At 48.5% G+C, this 24,041-nt stretch overlaps 10 protein-coding genes across 10 annotated transcripts; 6 read left to right on the top strand and 4 right to left on the bottom strand.

Moving 5' to 3' along the window:
* BT62DRAFT_941937 (COX5B-domain-containing protein) lies at positions 1–680 on the top strand (the record flags this gene model as incomplete). The annotated part of the gene is made up of 3 exons (XM_043187814.1): positions 1–297; positions 348–456; positions 509–680. Coding segments are annotated over 3 exons (468 nt in total), but the record flags the coding sequence as incomplete, so codon positions are not given.
* Positions 681–1,651: 971 nt separating this feature from the next.
* On the bottom strand, positions 1,652–3,995 carry BT62DRAFT_883250 (snf 1; the record flags this gene model as incomplete). The annotated part of the gene is made up of 9 exons (XM_043182741.1): positions 1,652–1,906; positions 1,959–2,498; positions 2,546–2,595; positions 2,646–3,053; positions 3,100–3,257; positions 3,307–3,514; positions 3,573–3,649; positions 3,704–3,845; positions 3,899–3,995. 9 exons carry the CDS (start codon positions 3,993–3,995, stop codon positions 1,652–1,654), a joined length of 1,935 nt encoding a protein of 644 aa, XP_043044692.1.
* Positions 3,996–6,646: 2,651 nt separating this feature from the next.
* BT62DRAFT_883853 (uncharacterized protein) lies at positions 6,647–9,219 on the top strand (the record flags this gene model as incomplete). The annotated part of the gene is made up of 11 exons (XM_043182776.1): positions 6,647–6,917; positions 6,972–7,060; positions 7,112–7,308; positions 7,370–7,502; positions 7,559–7,766; positions 7,818–8,011; positions 8,068–8,371; positions 8,422–8,615; positions 8,668–8,820; positions 8,863–9,044; positions 9,102–9,219. 11 exons carry the CDS (start codon positions 6,647–6,649, stop codon positions 9,217–9,219), a joined length of 2,043 nt encoding a protein of 680 aa, XP_043044693.1.
* Positions 9,220–10,129: 910 nt separating this feature from the next.
* On the bottom strand, positions 10,130–11,934 carry BT62DRAFT_882742 (uncharacterized protein; the record flags this gene model as incomplete). Its single annotated transcript, XM_043182720.1, has 4 exons — positions 10,130–10,412; positions 10,468–11,358; positions 11,414–11,679; positions 11,731–11,934. 4 exons carry the CDS (start codon positions 11,932–11,934, stop codon positions 10,130–10,132), a joined length of 1,644 nt encoding a protein of 547 aa, XP_043044694.1.
* A 231-nt stretch (positions 11,935–12,165) lies between these two features.
* On the bottom strand, positions 12,166–13,669 carry BT62DRAFT_926849 (oxidative stress survival Svf1-like protein). The gene is made up of 4 exons (XM_043185127.1): positions 13,645–13,669; positions 13,395–13,598; positions 12,408–13,344; positions 12,166–12,347 (listed from the first exon to the last, which is right to left on the bottom strand). Exons 1-4 carry the CDS (start codon positions 13,662–13,664, stop codon positions 12,234–12,236), a joined length of 1,275 nt encoding a protein of 424 aa, XP_043044695.1. The 5' UTR covers positions 13,665–13,669; the 3' UTR covers positions 12,166–12,233.
* A 185-nt stretch (positions 13,670–13,854) lies between these two features.
* Positions 13,855–15,095, bottom strand: BT62DRAFT_882519 (uncharacterized protein; the record flags this gene model as incomplete). The annotated part of the gene is made up of 4 exons (XM_043182708.1): positions 13,855–14,362; positions 14,408–14,732; positions 14,802–14,904; positions 14,958–15,095. The coding sequence occupies 4 exons, from the start codon at positions 15,093–15,095 to the stop codon at positions 13,855–13,857; spliced, it is 1,074 nt and encodes a 357-aa protein (XP_043044696.1).
* A 271-nt stretch (positions 15,096–15,366) lies between these two features.
* BT62DRAFT_882733 (TPR-like protein) lies at positions 15,367–16,702 on the top strand (the record flags this gene model as incomplete). The annotated part of the gene is made up of 5 exons (XM_043182717.1): positions 15,367–15,618; positions 15,670–15,938; positions 15,988–16,166; positions 16,216–16,475; positions 16,523–16,702. 5 exons carry the CDS (start codon positions 15,367–15,369, stop codon positions 16,700–16,702), a joined length of 1,140 nt encoding a protein of 379 aa, XP_043044697.1.
* A 207-nt stretch (positions 16,703–16,909) lies between these two features.
* Positions 16,910–18,663, top strand: BT62DRAFT_978065 (Ribokinase-like protein; the record flags this gene model as incomplete). Its single annotated transcript, XM_043189319.1, has 4 exons — positions 16,910–17,270; positions 17,325–17,716; positions 17,776–18,512; positions 18,564–18,663. The coding sequence occupies 4 exons, from the start codon at positions 16,910–16,912 to the stop codon at positions 18,661–18,663; spliced, it is 1,590 nt and encodes a 529-aa protein (XP_043044698.1).
* Positions 18,664–18,706: 43 nt separating this feature from the next.
* Positions 18,707–19,036, top strand: BT62DRAFT_1000449 (uncharacterized protein; the record flags this gene model as incomplete). Its single annotated transcript, XM_043176644.1, has 2 exons — positions 18,707–18,772; positions 18,842–19,036. 2 exons carry the CDS (start codon positions 18,707–18,709, stop codon positions 19,034–19,036), a joined length of 261 nt encoding a protein of 86 aa, XP_043044699.1.
* Positions 19,037–21,251: 2,215 nt separating this feature from the next.
* Positions 21,252–23,974, top strand: BT62DRAFT_406404 (uncharacterized protein). The gene is made up of 5 exons (XM_043180803.1): positions 21,252–21,829; positions 21,891–22,343; positions 22,403–23,057; positions 23,124–23,247; positions 23,301–23,974. The coding sequence occupies exons 1-5, from the start codon at positions 21,618–21,620 to the stop codon at positions 23,789–23,791; spliced, it is 1,935 nt and encodes a 644-aa protein (XP_043044700.1). The 5' UTR covers positions 21,252–21,617; the 3' UTR covers positions 23,792–23,974.
* Positions 23,975–24,041: the final 67 nt, after the last annotated feature.

Here is a 24,041-nt window from a genome sequence, read left to right on the forward strand (position 1 = left end):
GCCATTGCTCGTCCTGCTGCCCGTCAGGCTACCTGGGCATTCAGACCTACTGCCGTATCTTCTCTTCGCACTTTTACCGCCTCCTCCCAGGTTGCCTCTTCTCACGGCGACCCCCCACCGCAACTCCTCGGTCCTGGTATAAAGCCTGGTGAAGTCCCAACTAGCTACGACCAGGCCACCGGTTTGGAGCGTCTCCAGCTTCTCGGCGACATCGAGGGCTTCAACGTCTTCGACCAGGAGCCCCTTGATTCGAGCCGTATTGGAACCAAGGCCAACCCCATCTTGGTTCCTGCAACCGTATGTCTTATCATTCCTGCCTGTTTCGCTTCTTTATTGATGCCTATCAGGCCGCTGCTCGTATCGTTGGGTGCACTGGCTCACCCGCCGACTCTCATGATGTGATCTGGTTCGAGGTGAAAAAGGACAAGTTGGCTCGATGCGTTGAATGTGGTTCAGGCAAGTCGTGCACTCATCTTCATCTTGCTTACGCCACTCATGACGCATTCAGTATATGCTCTTCAACTTGAGGAAGGTTACGAAGAAGCACTCGCACATGCACACGCTCACTAGATACTATCTCGAATTTGTGCTCATTAAGCAATCGCACAGTGGAAAACAACATCCTCTTAAGATATCTTAACATTCTTTCTCTCAACGACTAAGCCCTGAGATTGGCCAACAACCTGTCAACAATTTTTGGTTGAGGCAACTCTTTAACTTCTTGTCAACATGCTCGGGCAATTGCGGAATACAAATTCACCCCGTGAAATTGCTTATAATTATCAATATATTTGCTAGCTGCATTCCATCAAGGCTTCCACGACAGCTGCCTCGAATTCTTCTGGAGCATCAAAATGGCCAGATCAAAGAATATTACAGGCCGCATACCTAACCGGAGTGATTCGCACCCTTGGTCGTGATAAAATGGGCTGGTCGGATCTTTGCCTTCAACCAGCTCGTCGTACCTTCTCCCCGTCTCTAAAAATCCCCAAAGGTACACCCAATTCGTGCTTAAACATGCGATATATTTAACGGTTACCAGGGGAATTACGTTTTCAAAGACTTCTCTATCGCAGAAACCACGCTTTCGCTGGGGCAAGGAGTAGCACTGAGGTCAGCTCCAGTGGCCGCTGCCGTAACAATTACTGAGCTAGATGTTCAGATGGTCGAGCCACTCGAACGATGTCTGGTCGAACAACGAGTTGTAAGCTTCTGGGGGATGCAAGTCATATAGCCAACTGACGACAGTCTGCACACACTAAGTGAGATAGTCCTGTGACAGTCCCTCCTGCTATCCGTGAAAAAGGACTCGGTGTCTTCAGTGTCGATGCAAGAAGTTAGGCACGGTGAAAGGACAGATTCTCTATAACTGCACCGAGTCTGATATGTACCGTGAATATATCAAAACGGACCCGCTGTTGCGTGCACACCGTCTTATGACCGTACAGGAAATGGAGGTCTTGAGGTACCATGCATATGTGTATATGAAGATCAAACCCTCCACCCATGATATTACTAGAGCTACAGAACGCGATATACAAAGCAACCTAGTCGACCAGTCGACACTACCAGATCCACTGCAGGTGGTATAGATGAACCTGTCTCGCACACTAGTCCAGTACGTTGATAAATATTTCGGGCAACTTACAGACTATTCCCCGCCTCTGGCCAATGCTAAGATTAACCTGCACGCTACATCCATGAACACATATGGTGACACGACATCCTCTTCTTGGAACCCGTTCTCCACTTTGATTGACTGGCCGCTAGCAGTACGTTTGAGTGATGGGGCTACGTCGAACCGGCCAGCATTGGGTTCTGTTGAAGCCCTGTAGGTTTTCTTATGGTGGAAATCGACAAGATAGTTAATCGAATCGACCATATACAGCTGAAGGTTCATCAAGACCTGTCATGGCACCATAAGAACCACAACACCATACAACGAACAGAATACTCACGACAACGTCTTGTGCGCGCGCTCTTGTCTCAACGAAATACACCGATGAGGCAGCTCTATGATCCACGTCTCCACCTCCGTCCGAAGCCTTGACCCGCTCTATCCTCCCATTGGCGCCTGGACGTACGGTCACCCCAGCCAAACCACCAAGGTCTTTCTTCTCCTTCCATTCCATCCCAAGCATTCGCAGAGTCTTATAAATTTCAAGCATGATTTCCATTGGGGGACTCCTGCTTCTGATACCAAAGTGCCATTGTGTTGCTTTGTGCGGTTTTCTCTCCTTTCCGGCCGATTGCTTCGCTGAAGCATAGGAGGTGAGATGATGCGTCGATGCAGAAGGATCTGGAGGAAGGGAAGAATTGAGGACCGCGAAATTGGTTGACGTTGACGCTGACATCGGTTGGTCATATTCAAGGTCAGAATCTGACAATTCATCGTCATCGTCATCGTCCGTTTGGCCATTGAATTCAGCATCGAAAGGATTTTCCTGGATCTCACCCCCGCCGGGAGACAAAGCGTTCGGAGAGAGAGCATTTCGAGGCTGGAACAGATTTCAGGAGGATTATCAATTTCAGGAACAGAACATACATCTAATGCAGCTTCCTGGGCATCACGCTCCTCTTCAGCAAATTCAGCAACTAAATAGTAAATTCATATAACAGCAAGATAGTATGAGCGTCACACGTACGATCTTTTCCAAGGTGTTGCTTATCCCTGAACAATAGATACGCCACTTTAACAGCATTTCCTTGAGCCCCATCATCCCTCCTTAAGCATTCAAGTATGTCTTCTTTGGTGACACCTTGCATTCGAGCAACGAGGCCTTCGATGACCTCTTGCTCGATTCGGCCAAAACCCTCAACAAATTCAAAGTCCACGGGCCTTATTGGAGGAGAAACGAGAGCTTTGAGAGTGCCAAGCACAGGTCCGGGGGGTGGTGGCAGAGGAGAGAGATATCGAGGTAGGTCAGTAGTGAAGAAGGGATGACGGTAAATTTCAGGGATAGTGATCCGTTTCACCGGGTCGACGGCAAGCATGGCATGTATAAGATGCTGGGCTTCTGGGGAGAGTGTAGGAGGCATGAAGTAGATGCCCTCTGTACAAGATCAGATGGGCGAGGCCAGAGAGATCCAAATACTTACGACTGATTTTGCTGAACAATAGCTGGACATTGTCATCCTCAAATGGGAGTCTTCCGCATATCATAACATACAGGATGACTCCCGAACTCCAGACATCAATTTCGGGACCAGCATAGATTCCCCCACGGATAACTTCCGGTGCAGCATAGTTTGGACTCCTGAAGACATTTTCAGCAACAAAAAGATGGCATGTGGGCACTTACTCACCCACAGCTGGTGGTAAGAAAATCACCATCGCTGATGACGCTAGATAAGCCGAAATCCGCGATCTTCACGTTGAGGTTATCATCTAAAAGCACATTTTCAGGCTTGAGATCGCGGTGAACAATCTTGAGACGATGCGAGTATTCGATGCCCGATATTATCTGTTGAAAGAATCGTCGGGCTTCGGATTCTTTCATTTTTCCGTGGGTAACTAGAGGATACATAAGGCATAAGGCACAATGGGGCCATGATCACAAACCGCCGCAAACCTATATGATTGAATAGCTCGCCACCTGCATATTCGAGAACAAAGATGATATCTGTAGGCGTAGATATTACTTCGTACCTGTAATAACAGACAATCAGATGGGAAGTGTTCAAAGAAATATACCGGACGTACAATTTAATGATATGAGGATGCCGTAGAGCTCGCATATACTCAAATTCTCGACGAACTCGAGTCTTGGTCTTCTCGCGATTGATGGCCTTCTTTGAGATGTACTTCATTGCTACACGATGTCCGGTAATTGTATGGATGGCCACTGCAAAGGGGCAAAATGAGTCTTTGAGCACTGGCACCAAGTAACTGCCATACTTTTCACAATTCCAAAGGTTCCTTCCGCGATATCTTTAATTACGGTATACTCTCCCAGTTTTGAGGCTGGGAGGGGAGTGAAGGAATCGCCAGCCATGAGGAGAAGAGGGTAGTAGAGGGATGTCAAGCAAATTAGAAGTAATATAAAAGACATATTGATACCTATTTGTAAAAAGCGATGCAGTGACTAGACTATCACGTGCAGTGACACGAACGCGAGGTGGCCGCATTGGATGGCCGTGGCAGAAAACTTAACGTAAGCAACGTATTGCTTCTTCACTTGTTACCATCTTCGTGCTTTCAAAATGCACGTCTGGCAGCATAGTCGTGCAAATATGGTCACCGTAGAGATTCCAGATCAGACACGGGACCTTCTATCAAATCGGAGTCTCAGGCTCTGTTCTGTTTCACGCGACAAATGTTTCTGTGTTGGACATAGATTATTTCGTCGAAGTTGGATTCGAACAGACACTGTCGATTTTGATACCCCTCATTGCTGACGCTCGTCAATCCTCCACCGGTGTACACCAAATCCAGGACACTCGCGAAGCACCAGCCACCGCTGTTCAAAGACCGTCCTGGTCATTTATATCGCGCACAGCTATTCCATCACGATCTGAAGTCAAGGGCTCTGTCCTTGCTGCTTTTGATCAGGACAAAGTATTCGCAGTGCCTGATTAGATCCTACGACTCGAGGCTGACTTGAAGGCCGAGTTCCAGAAGAAGGGATTGTCGTAAATGACTTTGTTCGAAATAAGGAGCCGAAGCAGGACTCCGGGCAAGAGTTATTTGAAGAGATTATGGCTTTGAGACCAGATATCGCGCTACCGAATCCGGATACCATCCCAGTTGAAGAAGTTGCAAAAGAGGCTGCCAAGATGTCGAAGGACCGTGTCGCAGCTACTTTATCCATTGCGGCTGGTCCCGAGGAAGTATTGGGCACAATTACCACTAGTGGACCGTTACTAGATTTAAACGAGCACAGAGGAAGACCAGTAGGAGATATTGATGGTACGGTGTCCCAAGTATCAATGTCGAATGTCTATCCTAGACTGGTAACCGTCTGCCTAAGCACCAGTCGTTGCAAACAAGAAAGTGAGAGTAGGTCGCTTGTGACGCCAAGTGGCGAGAGGGACAGTTACGAGTCTATGTCTATCCATTCAGTTTTGTAAAGGCAATTGCTGAGCAAGTTGCCGAATTACCAGAACAATAACTGACAAATATTATTTGTATGTCATGGAGAATTTAGAACAGATGGAAGGAGCACGTTCATAGCTTGAGACATGACCTTCTGCATCCTATCGAAGCTTCTTGAAGGCCAAACCAAAATATATCAGGGTATGAACCATGGCTTACGCTTAAAACAAAGTGATGACGGCTCCTTTGCAGAACAATGCTGCCATTCAAGGCACGGGAAAATATACCATTATTACACTGAAGGTCGAAGAAGTATACCCGTACAAGTTAAAGGCGCGAGCTACAAAATGATCTTGGAGCTCTGTGCAACCAAGAAAGCCCTCAGCTTTGGGAGAAATTTGACTTAGGTGTTTTCGAGGGTATTTTTCAATGCAATGAATCTGCCTCCCCAGGACTTGATGATGACGTGTTGTTCTCATGGTGCGCGCGAAACTGGTGAAGGTGACATTGCTGGCGATGAAGACCGGTTCGACTTTTCCCGCATTGTTTTTAAATTTCTAACTGGTGGGAAACTGAAAGGCACCGATTTGGGTCGGTTCGACTTCGTTGGCAGGATGACAATAACGCCAAAGCCGTTCCCTCAAACAGTGCTGAAGAGTGGAAGACGCTTGTGCGCTAGTGCTAATACTTGAGGAACGGATATACTTTGAATCTTCATAGCTGTCAGTAAGTTGAGACGTCATGCTCTTGGAAATGTTTTTCATCATGCTCGCTGTTATTTTAATCTTTGTTTCTGGGAACTTCAATTATGTATGGCTTGGCAGGGCATCGCTCGTTGATGTGAAGAGGTGATGCCTGCCAGGAAACGGTTGCCAAACTCATCGTTCTCGATGCACGCGAAGGCACACTAGCCTCCCTAAATATTGCGCATTGCGCTCAGTAGTGTGTGCTTTTCGACCGATCTTCTGCTTTTTGGTTCTGACGACTCAAGACTGTACAGTAAAGGAACTCGTGGTTAGATCTTTCCCCACTTCCCACGCAGCTGATGGATCTAATTTCCATGATTCAGCCATATACCTACTAGTATAGCCATTGACATGGAGACCTTGAATTTTTTTTGCAGTCTCTCGCTTGCGTGCAGCGCACATTTATTACTTCTGAAGGGAGGGTTGAACAAAGCACCAGGACCCATAGCAGCGGATTCATGACGGTCGTCAGAACAACCCAGAGGCCATCATCCAGGTCCCATCCAGGTCCCAGTTCCGCCAATCGTATGCGGATAAACCTCGCGCTTTTCATCCATACATTTGTCGCATGGTTTCAATTCCGGGATATCTTATGAGCTGGCTAAGCAACCGGTACCATTACAAACGACTTGTGGTTTAGCTCTGGGAAAAATACATAAACCTCAGGTTTGTTATTATGAACCTCACCTTCGCTTCTTTCAGTTCAGATTTTACTCGTGTCGTTGACGGCCTCTTCTTTCCCTTCCTTCTCTTGACCAGGTGTCCCCTACTTTGCCTGTGATTTCCTCTCATTTCACGCCGGCCGGCCCACACACTTTCGTTAAAATCCTTCTGAGAAGCGTTCTTCACTTGTGGCTATTTAATCATGTTCTCAAAAGTCAATATTGGATTCGTGGCGATACTTTTGCTTGCATCTTCGGAGGAGGTTCTTGGCCGTCTGAGATGGCCGGAGAGAGACAACAAGGCTGTCTTCCTTCACCCTCGACGTTTTGGACAAGAGCATCCAGCTGTTATAGACAAGCTGAGCGCCGCCTGTCCCGGAGAGGTTTGTGGCACACTGGCTGGTGCCGCCATCACTCCCTTGTTGGCCGCCCAGCCAGAATGCTCTCAACAAGATATGGCCGATCAAATCATTGGTACATTTGTTTTCCCTCATGTAACGGACTATATCCGATTCTTCTATGACCTAGATGCCGCTGCCCAGTTTGACGCTGATACGCAAGCAAACATGATAGAACTGGCCGTTGAATATCGTCAGGCAGAGAAGAATACCCCTCCTGTGAGTTTCACCCTCGAAACCTGTTGTTGTTATTCATCTCAGGCGTTGTAGGACTTCTCAACTCAGTCTCAGACGCTTCGCAACTCTGTCTTTTGTCAGACTGCACCTAAGAACTCCCAGCTGAATAGTTTGGTACAAGCTCAGGATCCTGCCAATGATCCTAATCTGTTCTTTGACCCTGCTCTCGGTGCTACCGTCGAATTGGGCTCGCAGGCTAATACATTCCCATTTGGAACGAACGGAACTGAGTGAGTATTCTATCGGCATTTCTTCGAGAGAACGTGATTCTAATTTTCTGTGTTCCTCAAGTACTTCCAGCAGTACCAATAACACATCAACTGTAAGTGCAGCTAGCGAGACCGCCCAAGCAACTGGAATCACCACTGCTACTAAGTCTGCAACGGAAATCACTGGCACCGGCGTTTTGGCCGTAGATCCATGTGTTGTACGTGAGCTTAGTAACACGCGTAAAGCACATCTAACGGGTCTTTGGGATAGTCTGTGGTCACAGTTACGGTCTCCGGCAGCGCGACAGCCACAGCCTCTGGTGCTGTTACAGTTTCCGTCGGCACTTCAACAGGAGCAACACCTACGTCCACGTCGGGTTCTGCTATCGGCAACTTTGGTTCCTGCTCAGTCCCCCAAATCGAATTCGGTGTAGGATTTGACAACCGCAAAGAAACCAGCTTCGAGCCTGTTGATAAGCGTGGGTAATTTTGACCCCATCCATTTATTTTTCTTCTCAGGCGCTCCTCAGAATCCTACAATCACGGTTCTGCTCAGGCGATCGGAATCATTGCTCAGTTCATTTGTGATACGCTCGTTAACTCCTGTGGTGCTGACGCAACTGCACAAGCTACTTGCGCAAAAGCAGAAGCAGCTGTCAACAATGCTCCCGCTGAGACTGGTGGTCAGGCTGACGACTTCAATGCTGTATTTGGCATCACAACAGTACGATATTTTCCCCCCAACCTTTGATGTTATGCTAAGGCTAGATTTCATTACAGAATTTCGCATCCGTGGCCGCTGTTGATGACCAGGGAAATGTCATTGAAGGGACAGGCTCCAGCTCGAGTAATGCTAACACTGGTAGCACCGCCAGCACAAGCGATTCTCCTGCTACTACGGTCGCCACATCCCCAGCCGTGGCCAATGCTACTGCCGTTTCATCTGCATCACAGTCAACATCAACATCGTCCTCTTCAACGTCTTCGTCCATTGGGAACTTTGGTTCTTGTACAACTCCTCAGATCAAGTTTGGCGTCGGCTTTGATGGTCGGAAAGAAACTAGCTTTGAACCTGTTGATCTTCGTAAGTACTAATTCTGTGCCTTCGGCGCACACTTATCACCAGGGCGGTAGAATCATATAACCATGGATCGGCACAAGCCATCGGTATCATCACCCAATTTATCTGTGATCAGCTCGTCAATTCCTGCGGCGCGGATGCTACTGCACAAGCTACTTGTGCGACGGCTGAGGCATCTGTCACCAGTGCAGCCAATGAGACTGGTGGTCAAGCCGACGCATTCAATGCCGTCTTTGGTATCAAGACTGTGAGTCGAGCCAGGCATTTTACTACCGCATTCAAAATTGAATTGGTGACAGGACTTTGCGGCTGTCGCCGTTGTCGATGATCAAGGAAACACTGTATCTGGAACCGGATCTAGTACCACAGTAGCTGATGTTGCGACCACCACTGCTGCAGCTGCAGTGACTACCCAAGCTGCCGCCACATCAACCACGGCGAGTACATTTATCGTCTGACAGAATTATTAAAGTACAACTGACACTAATGTTCAGACTTCCGCTGTAGCTAGCGCGACAAGCACAGCCGTTTCTACCTCTAGTACCAATCTTCAAACCTTTACCGGCGCCCTTGGCGGGATCACAGCTCCAGCAGTAACTGGAACCAGTAATGGTCAATTCCAAGTCGAAGGGAACTCCGAGTTCAAAGACGTTCAGGATGCAGTGGTTCGGTCTTGGTAAGTACACATTTTTCTCCCACGACACGACTGATATTGAATTCTTGACCACATCAGCGACGTTCAAAACAACCAATGTGCTAACGAGGCAAATGCTACTGGAAACCAAGGCGATTTGACTGTCGCTTCTTGTACGGATCAGCAGACTCAATGCAGCGCGAACGCCACAGCGTAGGCTGGAGTGATGATCTTTCTGTCGTAGATACTCCTTTTGATCGGTACATGTATCCATATCTTGTAAGCCGTAGAACATTTGTATGTCACTTTTGAATGAAGCTGGTCTTAACTTTTCGAAATCATGGTGATTCGCGCGCGCTCTCTTGGCAAATAAAACTATTTCTACGATTTCAATTTTAGGTTCTTGATAATAAGTACCATAGATCCTAATCATAACTTACCATGACTCGATCGTTCAAATGCCATGCTTTACCTGGAGACGCACAACGTACCCATACTTTTCGAAGAAACACTGTCACACGTCCAAGATCGATCTCGGCATGCAAACTTCCAAGTCATCTCCCTCAACGTAGCCAAAGTTTGCCTTCATCTCCGGACCCCTTGAGTCCAACACAGACTATTTTAATGCACACTACTTGCCTCTCCTCCAACGCGCAGTAGAAGAGAACCACCGCTTCTTAGTCGATCCGTCTCGAGAAAAATAGATACACAAGATAATACCTCCTCCATGAAGCCCGCATCTCGCCAGCGACGGAGGCGGAATACCGGGCGTTATATGGCAATGCGTGCAAGGAAAAGAGTCAGCGGTACGGAGAGGAACGAGTTGAGAAGACAGCAGGGCATCGGTATGCTTTGGAGTGACCAATAAGTTCAGCTTTCGAAGAATCATGGAGACCAACAGCGATAAAATACAAGTCTACATGTGATTCGTGCTGATACTTGAGAGGAGGGTGCGATTGAAACGAATGTGGTGTAGTAGGTGTTATAAAGACTGTAATATCAGCTGCAGTACAAATAAAACTGGGATTATAAAAATACAGAAAGTGAATGAACGAGATAATATGAAGATATCAATGAGAGCTTGCAACCAGTCCGAAATATGCAATGAAACCCGAATGATCCAATGATCATGCTGCCGCGAGGATGATGCTACTCTCCTGTGTGCCATGTGCCCGTTTCACCAGAGCAGCTCGCCGTTCGGTCTCCCATCGAACGAGCTCGGACTTCAAACGGTCGACACGCAACTCGTTCATAGGATGACCAGAGCCCATGATGCGTCGAGCCAACGAGTCTGCTTTGGTTGTTGCGCCATCGATAGCCTCGGCGTGGGCACATTCGGTAGCTGAGGTGGCGCGTTCTTCCCAGAAGCTGACAGCTTCCCGCACGTCGTAGCCAGCGTGAGCGAGTAATCTAATCAAAAAATGTTAGCGGCCACGATTTGGTGTAACAGACAGGAGGAGTTTACCTTGCAGAGACAATGTCTGCTTCGATCTCCTGCGCGACGCTGGTACAATAATCTCCGACCTTGACTAGCTCTCCAGATCCAACTCTACCTAACTGGGCAAGCGCATCATTGACGAAAGGCCCGAAGAGCATGGTAAAGGGGAATAGAAACACGCGTAGGACATCAGACAAGATGGATAATGTTCCGGGTATGATCACGGTCCCTGATGATAGCGTTTCCAAGTGATGTGACAGTATCAGATGGGAGAGTTCGTGCGCTAAAAGAATTGCCATCTCCGTCTTTTGTCTTTCAGAGGGAATAGGATGTGAAGAGGGAGAGGAACGGAAGACAAGGTCGCCAAGGAGCAATGACCACCAAGATCGCTGTTCGGGGACCGTAAGGGAATCACAAGGAGATCTTGAAAGAATCTCGTCGATGAACCCTGAGTAGACAACGATACCCCCACCGCCGTCGGGACCAAACCCATACGAAAACGCATTGGAGGCCTCCGGTTTATCCACAACCAATAGAGAATAAGGTGGGCCTGCAACAGCGTGAGGTACAGGGGGTGCAGTACGCTCACACATCGCTGAACACATCCGCCGAAGGGTTTCTGAGGCGCGAGGTCGAGGTCGCAAAGGGTATTCTGCTGGGGGTGGTAACGGTTGGTTGTGGGGTCCATGTTCCACCCAGTCGGGACACAATTCTGCCTCCTGGATCAGAACGGGGAGTGTTTCCTCCAAACTTCGTAAGGTATTCCTGACCCATTCGTACCTCCAATCACTGGGAGGTATGTACCGTGTCGGGCCGTCCTGGGCAAGAATATCATCGACTGCTTTATACCAGCCAGGACCCGCTAGCTGGGCAGCTATATCGTCCTCTTCTTCCGGTGATAAGATGATCAAGCGCCATCTAGTTATAGGGGAAGTGAGAAAAGAATTGGAATAAGGGATAAGCATCTGCGTACCGTCCGGTAAGTGGAGTGCGCTCCATGCTGGCAATGATCGTGAGCCAGAACAAGGTCGCTGGGATGAGCAGAAGAACATGGAATAGAATGGTACGGTTGCGTATTCTCCTTAGAAGTTGCGTCTTCTTCTCCTCCGAGGTGGGAATACCTTTGACATCAGCAAATTTTAGGTACTTTCGTGATTTATGATTTTTGAGGATTATAACGGGAACAAAAGTGAGGACAATTCGACCTGCTGTTCGTGCAATCTCAAAGGTCGTTGACGCCTAGACTGGACCAGGTGAGGGGGTATATGCGCGGTGAACACTGACACTCACCTTGAATACCGAGGCTAATAGATAAAACGGAAGGCCTTCTCGCCGTGGCGTCGAATGAAAACCATGAATTGCAGCTATCGCCAACGGCGGTATCTGTGGACGAAGGGCCCTAGCCTGGATGAGAGCCGAGGCTGGAAGCGGTGCTAAAGGGCGCGACAGGGATAGGAAACGAGGAGGAGAATGGGGGCGGGGGTACGGGATCATTGGGGGATGTCGGGCGAATAGACGCAGCATGGCTCATTGTAGGTGAAGAAAAGCAGGATCTATTTGGCCACGAAATCGGTGCCCAAGGCGTGAAACAAATTCGTATATCACGTAAGCGCATTATATATGCATTTTCCCAGAATTGCCAGGCGTTGCCGAAGCCACGTCATGACAGGGTTCCTTCAGGGCACGTTAACAGCCTTTTACTGCGCAGAGATGGACTGTATATCATATTACAGTCAAGTATTGTATGCCACGTAACAGGGAGAAATCTTCGCAAGTGAGTAAAGGAGAAAAATTCAACGCTTTGAAATTGAAGAAATGAAGGTAGCCTCGTTGTAGAATAGTCCATCAACTTGCACCGGTTTATCCGATCCAGGTTCAGTGATCGTCAGCGTCGCAGGATTGAACCACTGATAAAAAGATATCAGATACGGACGGTAGACAGAACGGAGAGACAGATAGATACCCACCTGGTAGATGTAAGGCTTCGTGCCAGCGACATAGTTCACGGCCACCTTGATAGCATATGGTATTTCCGCCAGAACGTCGACCTTTTCAATCAGACCCTTAGGGTCCTCCACATCTCCCACATCCACTGATAGTTTTGCCGAATAGTTTCCTGATTGACCGGGAAGGACAGATGGTCCCGCCCATTCAAACAAGAGTTCGCCAGGCTTCTTGTACCCCGTATCTTTGTCCAATGCATGCTTCGAATGAGTAGCCCTGCATACAGTGTTTGAAGCCGGCCCTTCGTCTTTCGTCCACTTGGTCTCTCCCGTTACGCAGACCAGCTGGCCGTCAATGACTAGCGAACCAACATTGACTACAACGCCCCCTGATCCAGATCCATGCTTTCCATGAGCGTCTGTTGTCGTAAACTCCATCTGAATAGCAGATACACCACCATGCTCGTCACTCTGAAAGTCGGCAAAATTCCATGCGGATGCGACAAGATTGGGCCGCATTCCCTGAATCGCATGCACAAACATGCCCGGCCCTTTGACAACATTAGCCTGCCCCTTGTGAATAAAATGGCCATTCGCATGAAAACGTGGCCAGAATCGATGGACAACATATCCTTCGGGGCTGGCAGGATTGGATCCGAAATAGGAGAAGCCTCCTTTCTCGCCTTTTCCTAGCTTCCAACCGGGAACGGAGGCAGGACGAGAGATCTCGAGGCCAATTTGGAGGTCGGTAGCAAGATTGGCGGTGATGAGGTAGGATTCTGGAAAGTCGGTGCCAGGGGCGTCCTTGTGGGTGATGGAGAACTCATCAGCCTTGCTGGACCGTTTATCGAGACCTGGAGGTGGTGTAACAAAGTTGGATACATTGATAGACTTCCAGATAGTCTCGCCAGTCTTGGGATTGTGCCATTTGCAGGTAAACTGAATGGTCGGATACCAGACACTGAACCAACATCAGCGCAAAACGGTAACGTGCAGGAGACAGACGCGCACCCTACAGACGAATGAATTACTTGGCACATAAGAGAAATGCCATCCTCAGTCGTCGTGTAGAACGTCTGCGTCTCCGTGATGAATCCGCCAGCACAGGCCCATTCTGTGTCCTTGGGGGTCAGTTCGCCAAAGAGCTCATCCTCCTTGAAAGCATCTGACACAGGACGGAAATTGGGCGCCTTGGCGTCAACAGGTGGCGAAGTGCTGATGCATATTAGAAGATACAGCGAGCACGACACTCGATACTCACGAAAAGATGGAGGAGAACATGGTGGTCAAGGATAGAAAAGGTCTTGCCTTCGATCTGCCTTGTGCAGTCTAAATCGCCCTCGGCCCGCGCTATTTGATGTCACCCAGATCAGTCTATTGGTTCTACTCAGTGACTGGCCTTCACTAGCCTTTTCCTGATCATTACTACGCGATAGCTAATCTACAACATGCAAGGAATGCAGCATGTTATTTAACTCGAGTCCGGTTCCATGGCATGTTCTGATAACTTAGGTCGTTTTCTCGGTCGTCCAGGATCATTCCACTCATCATGTCCTTCTGAAACACCCGGGGATCTTGAACGTCCAGGCATCTCCTCCTGTCTTTTCGTGGCATCTGGTGATTCTGTAGCTGCATCCAGGTCCTTGGAAGAATGGTAAATAGCGTTTGGACTAGGGTAACACGACCTTACCGGCATAGTATCATCGAAATGGAGAGCCCACGAAAACGAGTCGTGGCCATCCTCCGCACTAGACGTCGGTGGCTGTACCCCATCTTGCTCTGGAGAAATGTATATCTTTACAAATTTCATGGTCCCGTTTTCGAGAAGGGTCAACAACTCCTTGTTTTGACTAGCCTTCAGGTTGGAGGGATTAACCATCGGTATAGTAGATGGCCAACCCACAAGGGTAACACCGTATGTGGCAAGTCGATCTGGGTTCGTCCATTTCATTTCAGCATTTCGAATACCACTTGTTGTCCTAGACACGATTAGTATCAAAGAAGGCCGTAAGAAATGCACACACCTAAGCGCATTCCTCATTTTTTCATAAAGCTCTGCTTTCAAGGATAGAGCCGGTTTTTGTACAATTTCAAGGTCCGTGCTCGAAGAAGAGCCCTGAGCTATTGATGTCTGTGACACCAGGCGCTTCGTACAATGCAGTCGGAATGCTCGAGCACCCGAATCACCGCCGCCTCTAAGGTTCCTCCAGAATTCACGACCAAGCAAAGATCCTCCAAGAAACCCTTCGCCTGGTTCGGGTGGATCCACAGCAAGGACGAAAGATTCGACGCCAGACATTTCTTGTAGTGTCTCCAACAGTCCAGAGATATCACATAGGATTTTTTTGGCTAGAAAGATGCTTCCCATAAGAAATAATATAAAAAGCAGACAACTGCAGAATTTTTGAAGAAACGCACTATATGCCAAACGCTCTTCACGCGAGACATTGGTAGCTACAGAGAACGGGGCACGCGACTGGAATAGATATTTGCTATGCCATTCTGCGATACTACGTCGGGTCTGACCTTGTTGGTAAGTTCCTACAAGCGGCCCTTGCAAGAAGTGGGTACAACCTCTTCAAACGACCGGCTCTCACGTGCCGCAAAAGTCTTTATATCGGCGAGCGACTTGTCCATAAAGGCCTCAAGGCGTTCGAGGTAAAGCCCGTCGGATGTTGGGTGAGCGCCAGCTAGAGCATCGAACTCGAACATGATGGTGTAAAGGCAACTTGGGTGATCTGCAAATGTGGCGGTTAGACATTTCGCCTTTCAAGTAATATTTTTATAGACAATTTTTCTATCTTGTTGCAGAGGGAAAAAATTCTGGATATCTCCTCCAATCTGCCCTTGTACGTGTACAATAAGTAATCCCAACTTCCAAGTCCTCGTGCAAGAAAATCGCCGTATCCGGCTGGAAATGCTGAGCCAACCTACCTCACCTTCCCTTTTAGAAAATTTCATCATCATCTCTTTTGTACCGACTATGGGACGTACAAAAGTAAAGAAAAAGGCCAAGTCAAAGGCGGTCGACCCACCGCCTCAAGACTTTCCCCAGAAAGGACCCTCCATATCTTCCCTTCTCGAAAAAGCACAAAGCTTTGTCAACCAATGCGACTACGATCTTGCTCGACGGTTTATCCTTCGAATATTGGAGACCGAGCCATCGAATATAGAAGCACAGGAAATGCTAGGCGTAATAGAACTTGAAAGAGGCGATATAGATGCTGCGAAAAGGGTCCGTCCGTTCTTCCTTGCCGGAAGATAATGCTCAACGTTACATCGACAGATCTTCACAGCTATAATATCAGCTAGACAAGACTCTACTGTACCTCCGCCGCCATCTGCACACCTTTGCTTGGCCCAGCTATGCGAAGATGAGCCCAGATTGGCTCTACAGCACTATCAAGTAGCTATTGACATGCTCATGGCCCAACTAAAAGGCAAGGTCAAGGCAACCGGCGATGATCTGGATAACGAGGCCCAAGTCAAGTCAAGTATCGTTCGTGCTTTGATTGGCCAGGTTGAGATATGGATGGATCCTTCATATGATCTGTGGTATGTTTGAATTACTTCTCTGAGGAACGATGATCTTACCGTCACCAAGTTTTGAAGACGATGCAGAGAAGAACTGTGAGAACCTTTTAACAACCGCGCTGCAGACGGATCCCGGAAATTCAGAAGCTCTTCAGTCTCTTGCCTCTGTGCGTATGTCGCAGCAGCGCCCAGAAGAGGCTAAAGATTGTTTGGAGAAGGCCTGGTCGGCCTGGAAGGACCTGGATATAGGTATGTCCTGTTGTTTTCTCGGTACCTGCATCTAATCCAAAGAAATTAGATGATGCCAGAGTTCCGCCTATAGCTACGCGCATATCATTAGTCAAACTATTCCTTGAATTGGAGCTATACGCCCCAGCGTTGCATGTCTTGCATGGCGTCATGTTATCTGATGACCAGGAAGTCGAAGCCTGGTATCTCGAAGGATGGTGCTATTTTCTCATGGCTGAGCAAGCACGGGGGATTGGGGGTAAACTGGAGGATATGACATGGGAAGAATTAGCGAAAGATGCTCGGGATCGCTTAGAGACATGTCAATTGGTATTCTCTTTCCTCAGGCTTCTTTCATTCTCTTATCATCATTTCAGCTCCATGTCAATGAAGGACATTCTGATATACCGCTCCTCGATCATGCGAGGACATTGATCAGCCAGCTGGAAGCTCTTGGTATTCAGGCCTCGGCTCCGCTAGAGGAGGAAGACGAAGACGAAGACGAATGGGAGGACCTGGACAGTGAAGACGGCGATGGCGATGTAGAAATGTCGTAGCAGCTGCATGGAGGTTGCAAAAGTATTATCTATCTATGAATCTAATACTTACCTATCCTTGATCATACCCGGATCCGTCAAATCGTAATGATCGGCGAATGAATTTGAAACGCGGCAGAAGACAGTCACTACTTGCTCTTCTCTTTTTCCTTCTGTTCCCATTCATCCCCTGGAATCATTTTCTCCTTACTATCTTCTACCCTTCGCATGGCAAAGTTGCGTCGGGACACTCATGAATCTCAATTGTTCCCCCCTACAGGACGGCCGTTGCGAATTGTTGCGTCGGGTACTCTTTTTCTGACACACACACTATCCTTACCGTGTCAGCCTGCACCTTCTTCAGTAATTCGCGCTCATTCGGTCGAAAAGAGCCGCGGCGGCTCTGCGAACACCCTTTTATCCCTTTTAGCACAGTTTTCAAATGTCGAAACGGCTCTCGTCGCGCCCCTAGGTGGGAACGATGAAGGAAACATGATAATCCGGGATCTGGAGAAAGAGGGCGTCAGCACGCGATTTTGCAAGATTTGGCCGGGCTCAGGTGTTCCCAGCGCCTGGGTCTTCCATTCCGGTACGTAGTACTCGACTTTATCTCCGGACAAGATTGCTGGACGGGATTCCTTAGTCGACAATGACACGCGAACGGTCGTGAACCACAATCCTTTGCCAGACATAACCCACGAGGAATTCGTCTCAATCCTTGGGCCTCTCTTGGCACCAGAAAATTACATGCTCTTCTCATCGGCAGAGTCCCCCATCTCACCTATGCATCCACCGTTATCACCTTTGCCACCCTCAATGTCAGCCCAATCGTCCCCACGGTCTCCGGGCACCCCCATCATGTTCAATCCTAATAGCCCCGCTCCCTTTGACTGGCTCCATTTCGAAGGAAGGTCAGTGAAGACGACTTTAAGCAATATCACCGGTCTGGACGGTCTAGCACGTGAACGAAAATGGAGGAGTCACTGTGTCTTTAGTGTGGATATCGGCAGAAGAGGAAGGCAGGGTGTAGAAGCCGTCAGTTCGAGCCTTTCCTTTACATTTCGATCCTATGGTTCTGACACTGCTCGTTCTAGTTGATCCCGCACGCAGATGTTCTGTTTGTTAACAAGCATTACGCTCAGGCGAACTCACCCCATTATGCGGCGACACCAAGAACATTTCTGTTGTCCTTCATGAGTATCGCGCCTCCGCATGCATTGTTGGTGGCGCACTGGGGCTCTGAAGGTGCCGCTGTCTTGTCATTACCTACCAGGGAATATTTCCAGAGCTCGGGATGGGTAGAAGATCGGTCAACGGTGCGAAATCCTAATTCTCGTCCTCGTCTTCCTCGAGGAAGAGATACAGCGACCAATACCACTGCCAACTCTAGTGAAGTGAACGACGTGCGGTCTGTGAGAAGTGGAAGCGACTTTTGGGCTGACGCGCGCAGCCGTACGCCTTCATCTAGTGCATTCACAGCGGGCAACTATACCAGCAGTGATGCTCCGAGTCATCTTGGCCTCCCCACACCTCGAGCAAGGTCACGTCCTAGGCCCGGAGGTCGTGATAACAGATACGACACAACTCAGACCGAGGAGGACGACAACGAAGATGCCGATCATGACTCTCAAGGAACAGAAGTTCCTGAATGCGACGATAACGTCGTCGATGAGGTCGGTGCGCAAGATGCGTTTGTGGCGGGAATGATATATTCTTTGAGTCGACGTATAATGCCTGGCCCTCCGTATACTCCAGCATCGGGCGGGGAAGATGTTCGTCCTTCGAATATGGATCATGACAAGGGTCGCTGGAGATTAGATGAATGTCTACGGTCGGTTCCGTTTTTCCAGAATCGACTCGTAACTAACGTGATTCTTCATAGATTTGCCACTGAGCTTGCAGGGCGTAAAGCCCGCCGACGGAACTGGGACGGATTGGCCGATGAAATGGCGCGCGCAGGTTGGTTCGATAACGCTTATTAACGCGACACAATGATTTGGAACGGTATACCATATGGTTACGGACATGCCCATTTTTCGGTATTTGCTGATAGCGTCTATATCGCACACGCTTTCTTTGTTTGCTTGGCAAGTAAGTTCTCTCCATCCCTGGACCCGCACCTGACGTTACTCTTCTTTTCTTCGAGCAGTTAGACAGTAGGTTGCTGCTTTGGCACCGATGTCGCCTTCTGAGTATTTTCTGCTCCGTTCCTTAATCGAAATCGGAAGTAGTGTCTTTCTTGCAATTAAACAAACAGCAGGTCTCAGGAAGTACCGACTGCGCAAAAGCTGTGATTGGAGGCGCTTTCGTTTGCCTCGGACTGCAGCTCTCGACGAGAACTATCCATTCCGTTGAACGCGGAATTTCACTTCTCGTCGATTTCGTGAATTAGATGACATTTCCTTTTGGTTGTTCATAACGTTTACCCATTCCATTACTGGTCGTCTGACTGTAGCTACACATTTTTGCACCTGCGGCACTCCTGAAAATGTTTGATTAATGATATTTCCCCTTGGTCCTTTGTTGCGGTAAAGCAACTTATCGTAAAATTCTTTATGCTCATTCGTACTAGTCGAAATAGGGGAGACAGGACGAGGTCGTGGTCCCGACTGGCATTGGTTTTCACGATTGTATTGATGTTCTTGTCGTTAACATTTCTGTGGGTGATGGATATCGCCGACGTCTTGGGACCTCTTCGAGCGGTACTAGTCGACTCCCAAGGCAGCTTTTCTCAGTGTTTCTCAGACTACATGTACACGGAGCAAAATAATCGGGTAGTCACCGAAACTTTCATTTACACGTTTAAAGTGAGTCAAGTTCCGTAGCAATTGTTTGATGCGTTGATCTCTTGATCTACTTAGTGTAACTTTGATCAAGTGCTTCATGAGTAGCCGAAGGACTGATCTCGTTTGGTGTTGCAGTTCTGATCGGTGATGCTGTCATCGTATGGCGAGCCGGTGCCCTATGGGCCTTCAATGTCAAGATTATAGTTGCTCCTTTTAGTCTCTTTGACAGCCGCGACAGGTCCGTAACTCATCCTCTGGAGGGTTACAAAGAGTGACAGGAAAATCGCCTAGCCATGTCCTTCCTTGCACTGAGAAAACCGGCTGGAAGCTCATAGGTGGAGAACAGGCACCGTTATGCAATCGTGCGCAAGTTGCTGTATTCTTTTTCTCGTTGGGAACAAATGCGATGGCCACGTTCTTGATTGCTTATAAGGCCTGGTGCATTGTCTAGTTAATTGCGCGTTAACGTTGAAGATGATTCGTCCGCAGGCTACTTCGACAGTCATTCATATCTGCCTGCTCTTCACAACATGTCAGGAAGTCAAGGACTATGATAAAGAAACTCCTGATGTTGTTCGTCGAATCAGGCTTCATTTTGTTGGATTAGCAAGCAGGAGCTCCGTCGTATCCCGCCGGCCAAGCTCGATACCCCTTTATGTCGGGATGGACTATATATATTGAATACGGTCTGTCGAGCACCCTCACCGCGTTTCTGCTTATCGCTACGCTGTGTGAGGGTGAGTATCTACTTATATTACTTCGTTTATGTCACTGATTGGTATTCTGTAGTCTACGTTATAGCTAACAGCATAATCTATTAGGTACAGTGAATACAACACCGCGTTTCTGCTTATCGCTACGCTGTGTGAGGTCTACATTATAGCTAACAGCATAATCTATTAGGTGCTACAAACGCGCGTCACTTTCTTAGACATTTATCTTTGCTTCTACGTGAGTAGCAGGTTGCCCGATTTCAAAATGAAATTAGGTCTTATGTTTCTTAGGTATCGAAGAGCTTCACATATTTCCCGGTCAGCACCGCAATCCAGGCTTCAGCCTACTTTGGTTCCACGATGCTTAACTCTGCAGGAAACCAAGTCGTTGTAAGTTCTCTGTTCCTATGCTTACAGGGCAAGGCTTTTCAGCATCACTACTGTAGGGTCTCGACCCGACTATTATAATCGCTATCAATGTTGTACTCCATCAAACAAACTGTGACGGCCCGATCGTTTCCTTGGAGCCCCTCACTGTCAATACTAAGAGTGACGCTAGCGATATGCAATTCGTGACTCGTACAGAAACACCTAATGCCCGCATCTGCTCATATCCACCATTCGTTGAGACCAAAGCATTAAAATCTCAGTCGTCTCAAGCTACACCAACTCGGGAGATCTTCCGTGGCTTAGCCTCTTCGTAGCAGAAATTCCAACGATTCTTCTATCTGAAACTGATATTCGAACATCGGGATGATGAATCCGATGAATCAGCATCACTGTGAGGGCGAGGCGAGATGATAAGAACCGGTCCGAGTCAGTGAGCACTGTAACATGCAACCCCAAGGATTTGACTCTACCAAAGGAAGGAGACCGAGTCTTACGCTCCTCACCTGTCCTTGTGTCTTGAAATGGGTCTTATTCTAAGGTCTGTATACACTGATAGGCTGGAGAAAAATTTGGTTTGATAAGAGTCGGTCCGATTTCCCGAACATCCTCGGAAGAGGCGCAGAAGCTAGGGCTTGCTGCCAGCACTGTAAAGCATGCTTGAGTGGCGGGGCGGTTTGCTTTTCGGTAAGCCTAATGGACCTGATGCACATGATGGAGGATGCCTTTTTTGTCTTTTTTGTTTTCCTTTTCGACTTATTCGTCAGCAGTGGCACAGCGACGGGGCTTGCACTTGCACTTGACATTCTTCCAACTTGACGGACAGCGCGACACTGTCGAGCAGGACACGACAAACGACACGTTCTGTCACTCTGGGCCTTGGAACGACGCCGTTGTATCACGCCTTGAAGGCTTGCTGATAACGCGTGTACTTATTGGTTATTCGTGTGCAACTAATAATTACACGATTATCCCGGCGGCAAAACAGGCCCTGCTCCATCTTTATCTCTCTCTTACACCATCACCACACCACCTCCTGCCACCTCCACAATGTCGAGGCAGCCCAATCTCGAGTCTGTTGCTGGCGACCCCCTCATAAGCAGCGACCTCGCTGCCTTCTCACCCTCTCGTTCTCGTCTCGCACACCGTTCCGTTCTCTCGGCTCTCTCTTCAGAAAGTATGCTTGAGGAACCTTCGGAGCATGAGCCGCTTCTCCGTCCTGGTCGGCCGAGAAAGCCCTTCTATAGAGCAAGGCCGCTCTGGTGCGATACCGTTTATTCTCTATGTCGTGTGGGAGGCCCCCACTCATTGCATATGCCACAGGCTAGTCCCTTTCGCCATCACGGCGGCACTCACTCGTGGCATGACCACTGCACCCCGAGTCGAAGTCTTCACACAGCTTGCCTGTTCTCGCCTCCATCCACATCCTTTCAATCACACTCTTGTAGAAGTGCCATCCTTTTCTAGTGATCACATCATATCTATATCCTCATCTGTGGACCCCCTTGGACCCCATCTCTCTCCTTCTTATTTAACCCAGGTGATACACTTCGACTATACCGCCAATCGCACCTCTGACGACGACCCGCGCGACCTCCCTTCTCCACAATGCCTTTCTGATCCTGCAGTTCAGGCTGCCGCTGCACAGCTTCAAACAATTATGGTCACGACTATGGGCCTTCTCTCAGCACTCACTACAGGTTGGTGGGGTCATTTTGGGGAAAGGCACGGGCGTACGAAAGTGTTAGCCATTGCGACATCTGGTCTATTTTTCACGCAAGCATTCTTTATAATGAAACTTCCCTTTGCCTGCTGACAAGTGCTCTATATTTCAGGGACCTCATGTTTATTCTCGTCTCGACCCCGGATTCCCCCTTGTCGTCACATGGTCACAAGTTATTAATTATCGCTCCCATCATCGAGGGGTTCCTTGGTGGGTGGTCCACCCTCCAAAGCGCTACCAGTGCCTATGTATCCGATTGCACATCTTCTGGATCTCGGGCGACCATATTCTCCCGGTTCACAGGTGTATTCTACGTTGGATTCAGCATGGGACCTGCCATTGGGGGTTGGATAATCAAAAACGGTATAGGCACGCGATCAGGACAGCCAAAGTCAGTCACAGCGGTATTCTATCTAGCCGTGTTATGTTCCTTCACGAACCTTCTCCTTGTACTCTTTGTGTTCCCCGAGTCTTTATCCGCTGAGAAGAGAGAAGAAGCTGCAAGAGAACATGCTATGACTCACTCAGCCAAGGGCAAGGCCAGAGATTTGAGAGGGCAGGACTCGGGCAACAATGACCAAGGTCCCAGCACTTCTTCAGACGAAGGAGTCTCGGAGACCAAGCGTTTTGCCATCATTCGTAGTTTCTTGAGTCCCTTGTCTATATTCCTACCTGTGACCATCATAGAAGCAGAGGGAGACAGAAGACATCGAGATTGGAGTTTGACCATGTTGGCAGCAGCGTTATTCGGGTATATGCTCTCAACGGTTAGTTCAATAACATATCGGCATATTATTGCAAAGTTCGGCTGTACTGATCGCTTTGAAATGTAGGGCATTTACCAACTCAAGTACTTGTACGCTGTTCACGTGTATGGCTGGGGTGCCGAGCAACTCAGTTATTACATCTCTTTCATGGGTGGTGCTCGAGCCACATTCTTACTCCTTCTTTTGCCTTGTACGTTATTTTTTTTTTTTATCTAGCAGTACAATCGTTGATTATCCATGTAGTCTTCATTTCCGTGCTCAAGCCGAAAGTGAAAACGCCAGCCAAATCTTCCAACGGCAAAGCTACGAAACCTAAATCAACCAAAGCACACCTTGCTCGGGAAATACGGTTTGATCTGCTCCTGACCCGGATTTCGTTTGTCATCGACATATTGTCCAACGTGCTTGTGGTGCTATCGCCAGCGCCCATATACAAAGTGCACACGTCTTCCTCTCCATCTTCACCGGCTTCGAGACATAGTGAAGCACTATTCGTAATGGCCAGCTCATTAACTAGCATGGGATGTGGTGCGGTGCCGGCGGTGCAAAGCCTCGCTTTATGTATCACCCAGGCAAGAACAATCATAGAAACCGGGGCTGGTCCAGAGGATCAAGCCAAGGGCAGTGCAGGTACTGGCAGGTTGTTCGGTGCATTAGCTGTTCTACAGGCAACTGGACAAATGATCCTCGGAGTGAGTACCGACAGTGTGACCCTTGATATGTGCCATGTCTAACGAGTCGTTGGTTGTAGCCCATGATATTCGGTCTTGTCTATAGCGGCACCGTTGCCACCTACCCAAAGGCGATATTCGCGGTTGCCGGAGGATTCCTGGTGGTTGCCTTGATGGCGGTGATGCTTGTGAAGAACCCGGTAGATTTGTTCAAGGGGAAGAAGAGTATGAGGTGGGTGAAAGATAGCAACGAGGAAGTAGAACGGGGGCGATCAAGGGCAAGTAAGGACTTGTTTGGGGGACAGACACCAGA

The sequence above is a fragment of the Guyanagaster necrorhizus genome, assembly GCF_019112545.1.
Source record: "Guyanagaster necrorhizus MCA 3950 unplaced genomic scaffold BT62scaffold_3, whole genome shotgun sequence".
NCBI classification, from domain to species: domain Eukaryota; kingdom Fungi; phylum Basidiomycota; class Agaricomycetes; order Agaricales; family Physalacriaceae; genus Guyanagaster; species Guyanagaster necrorhizus.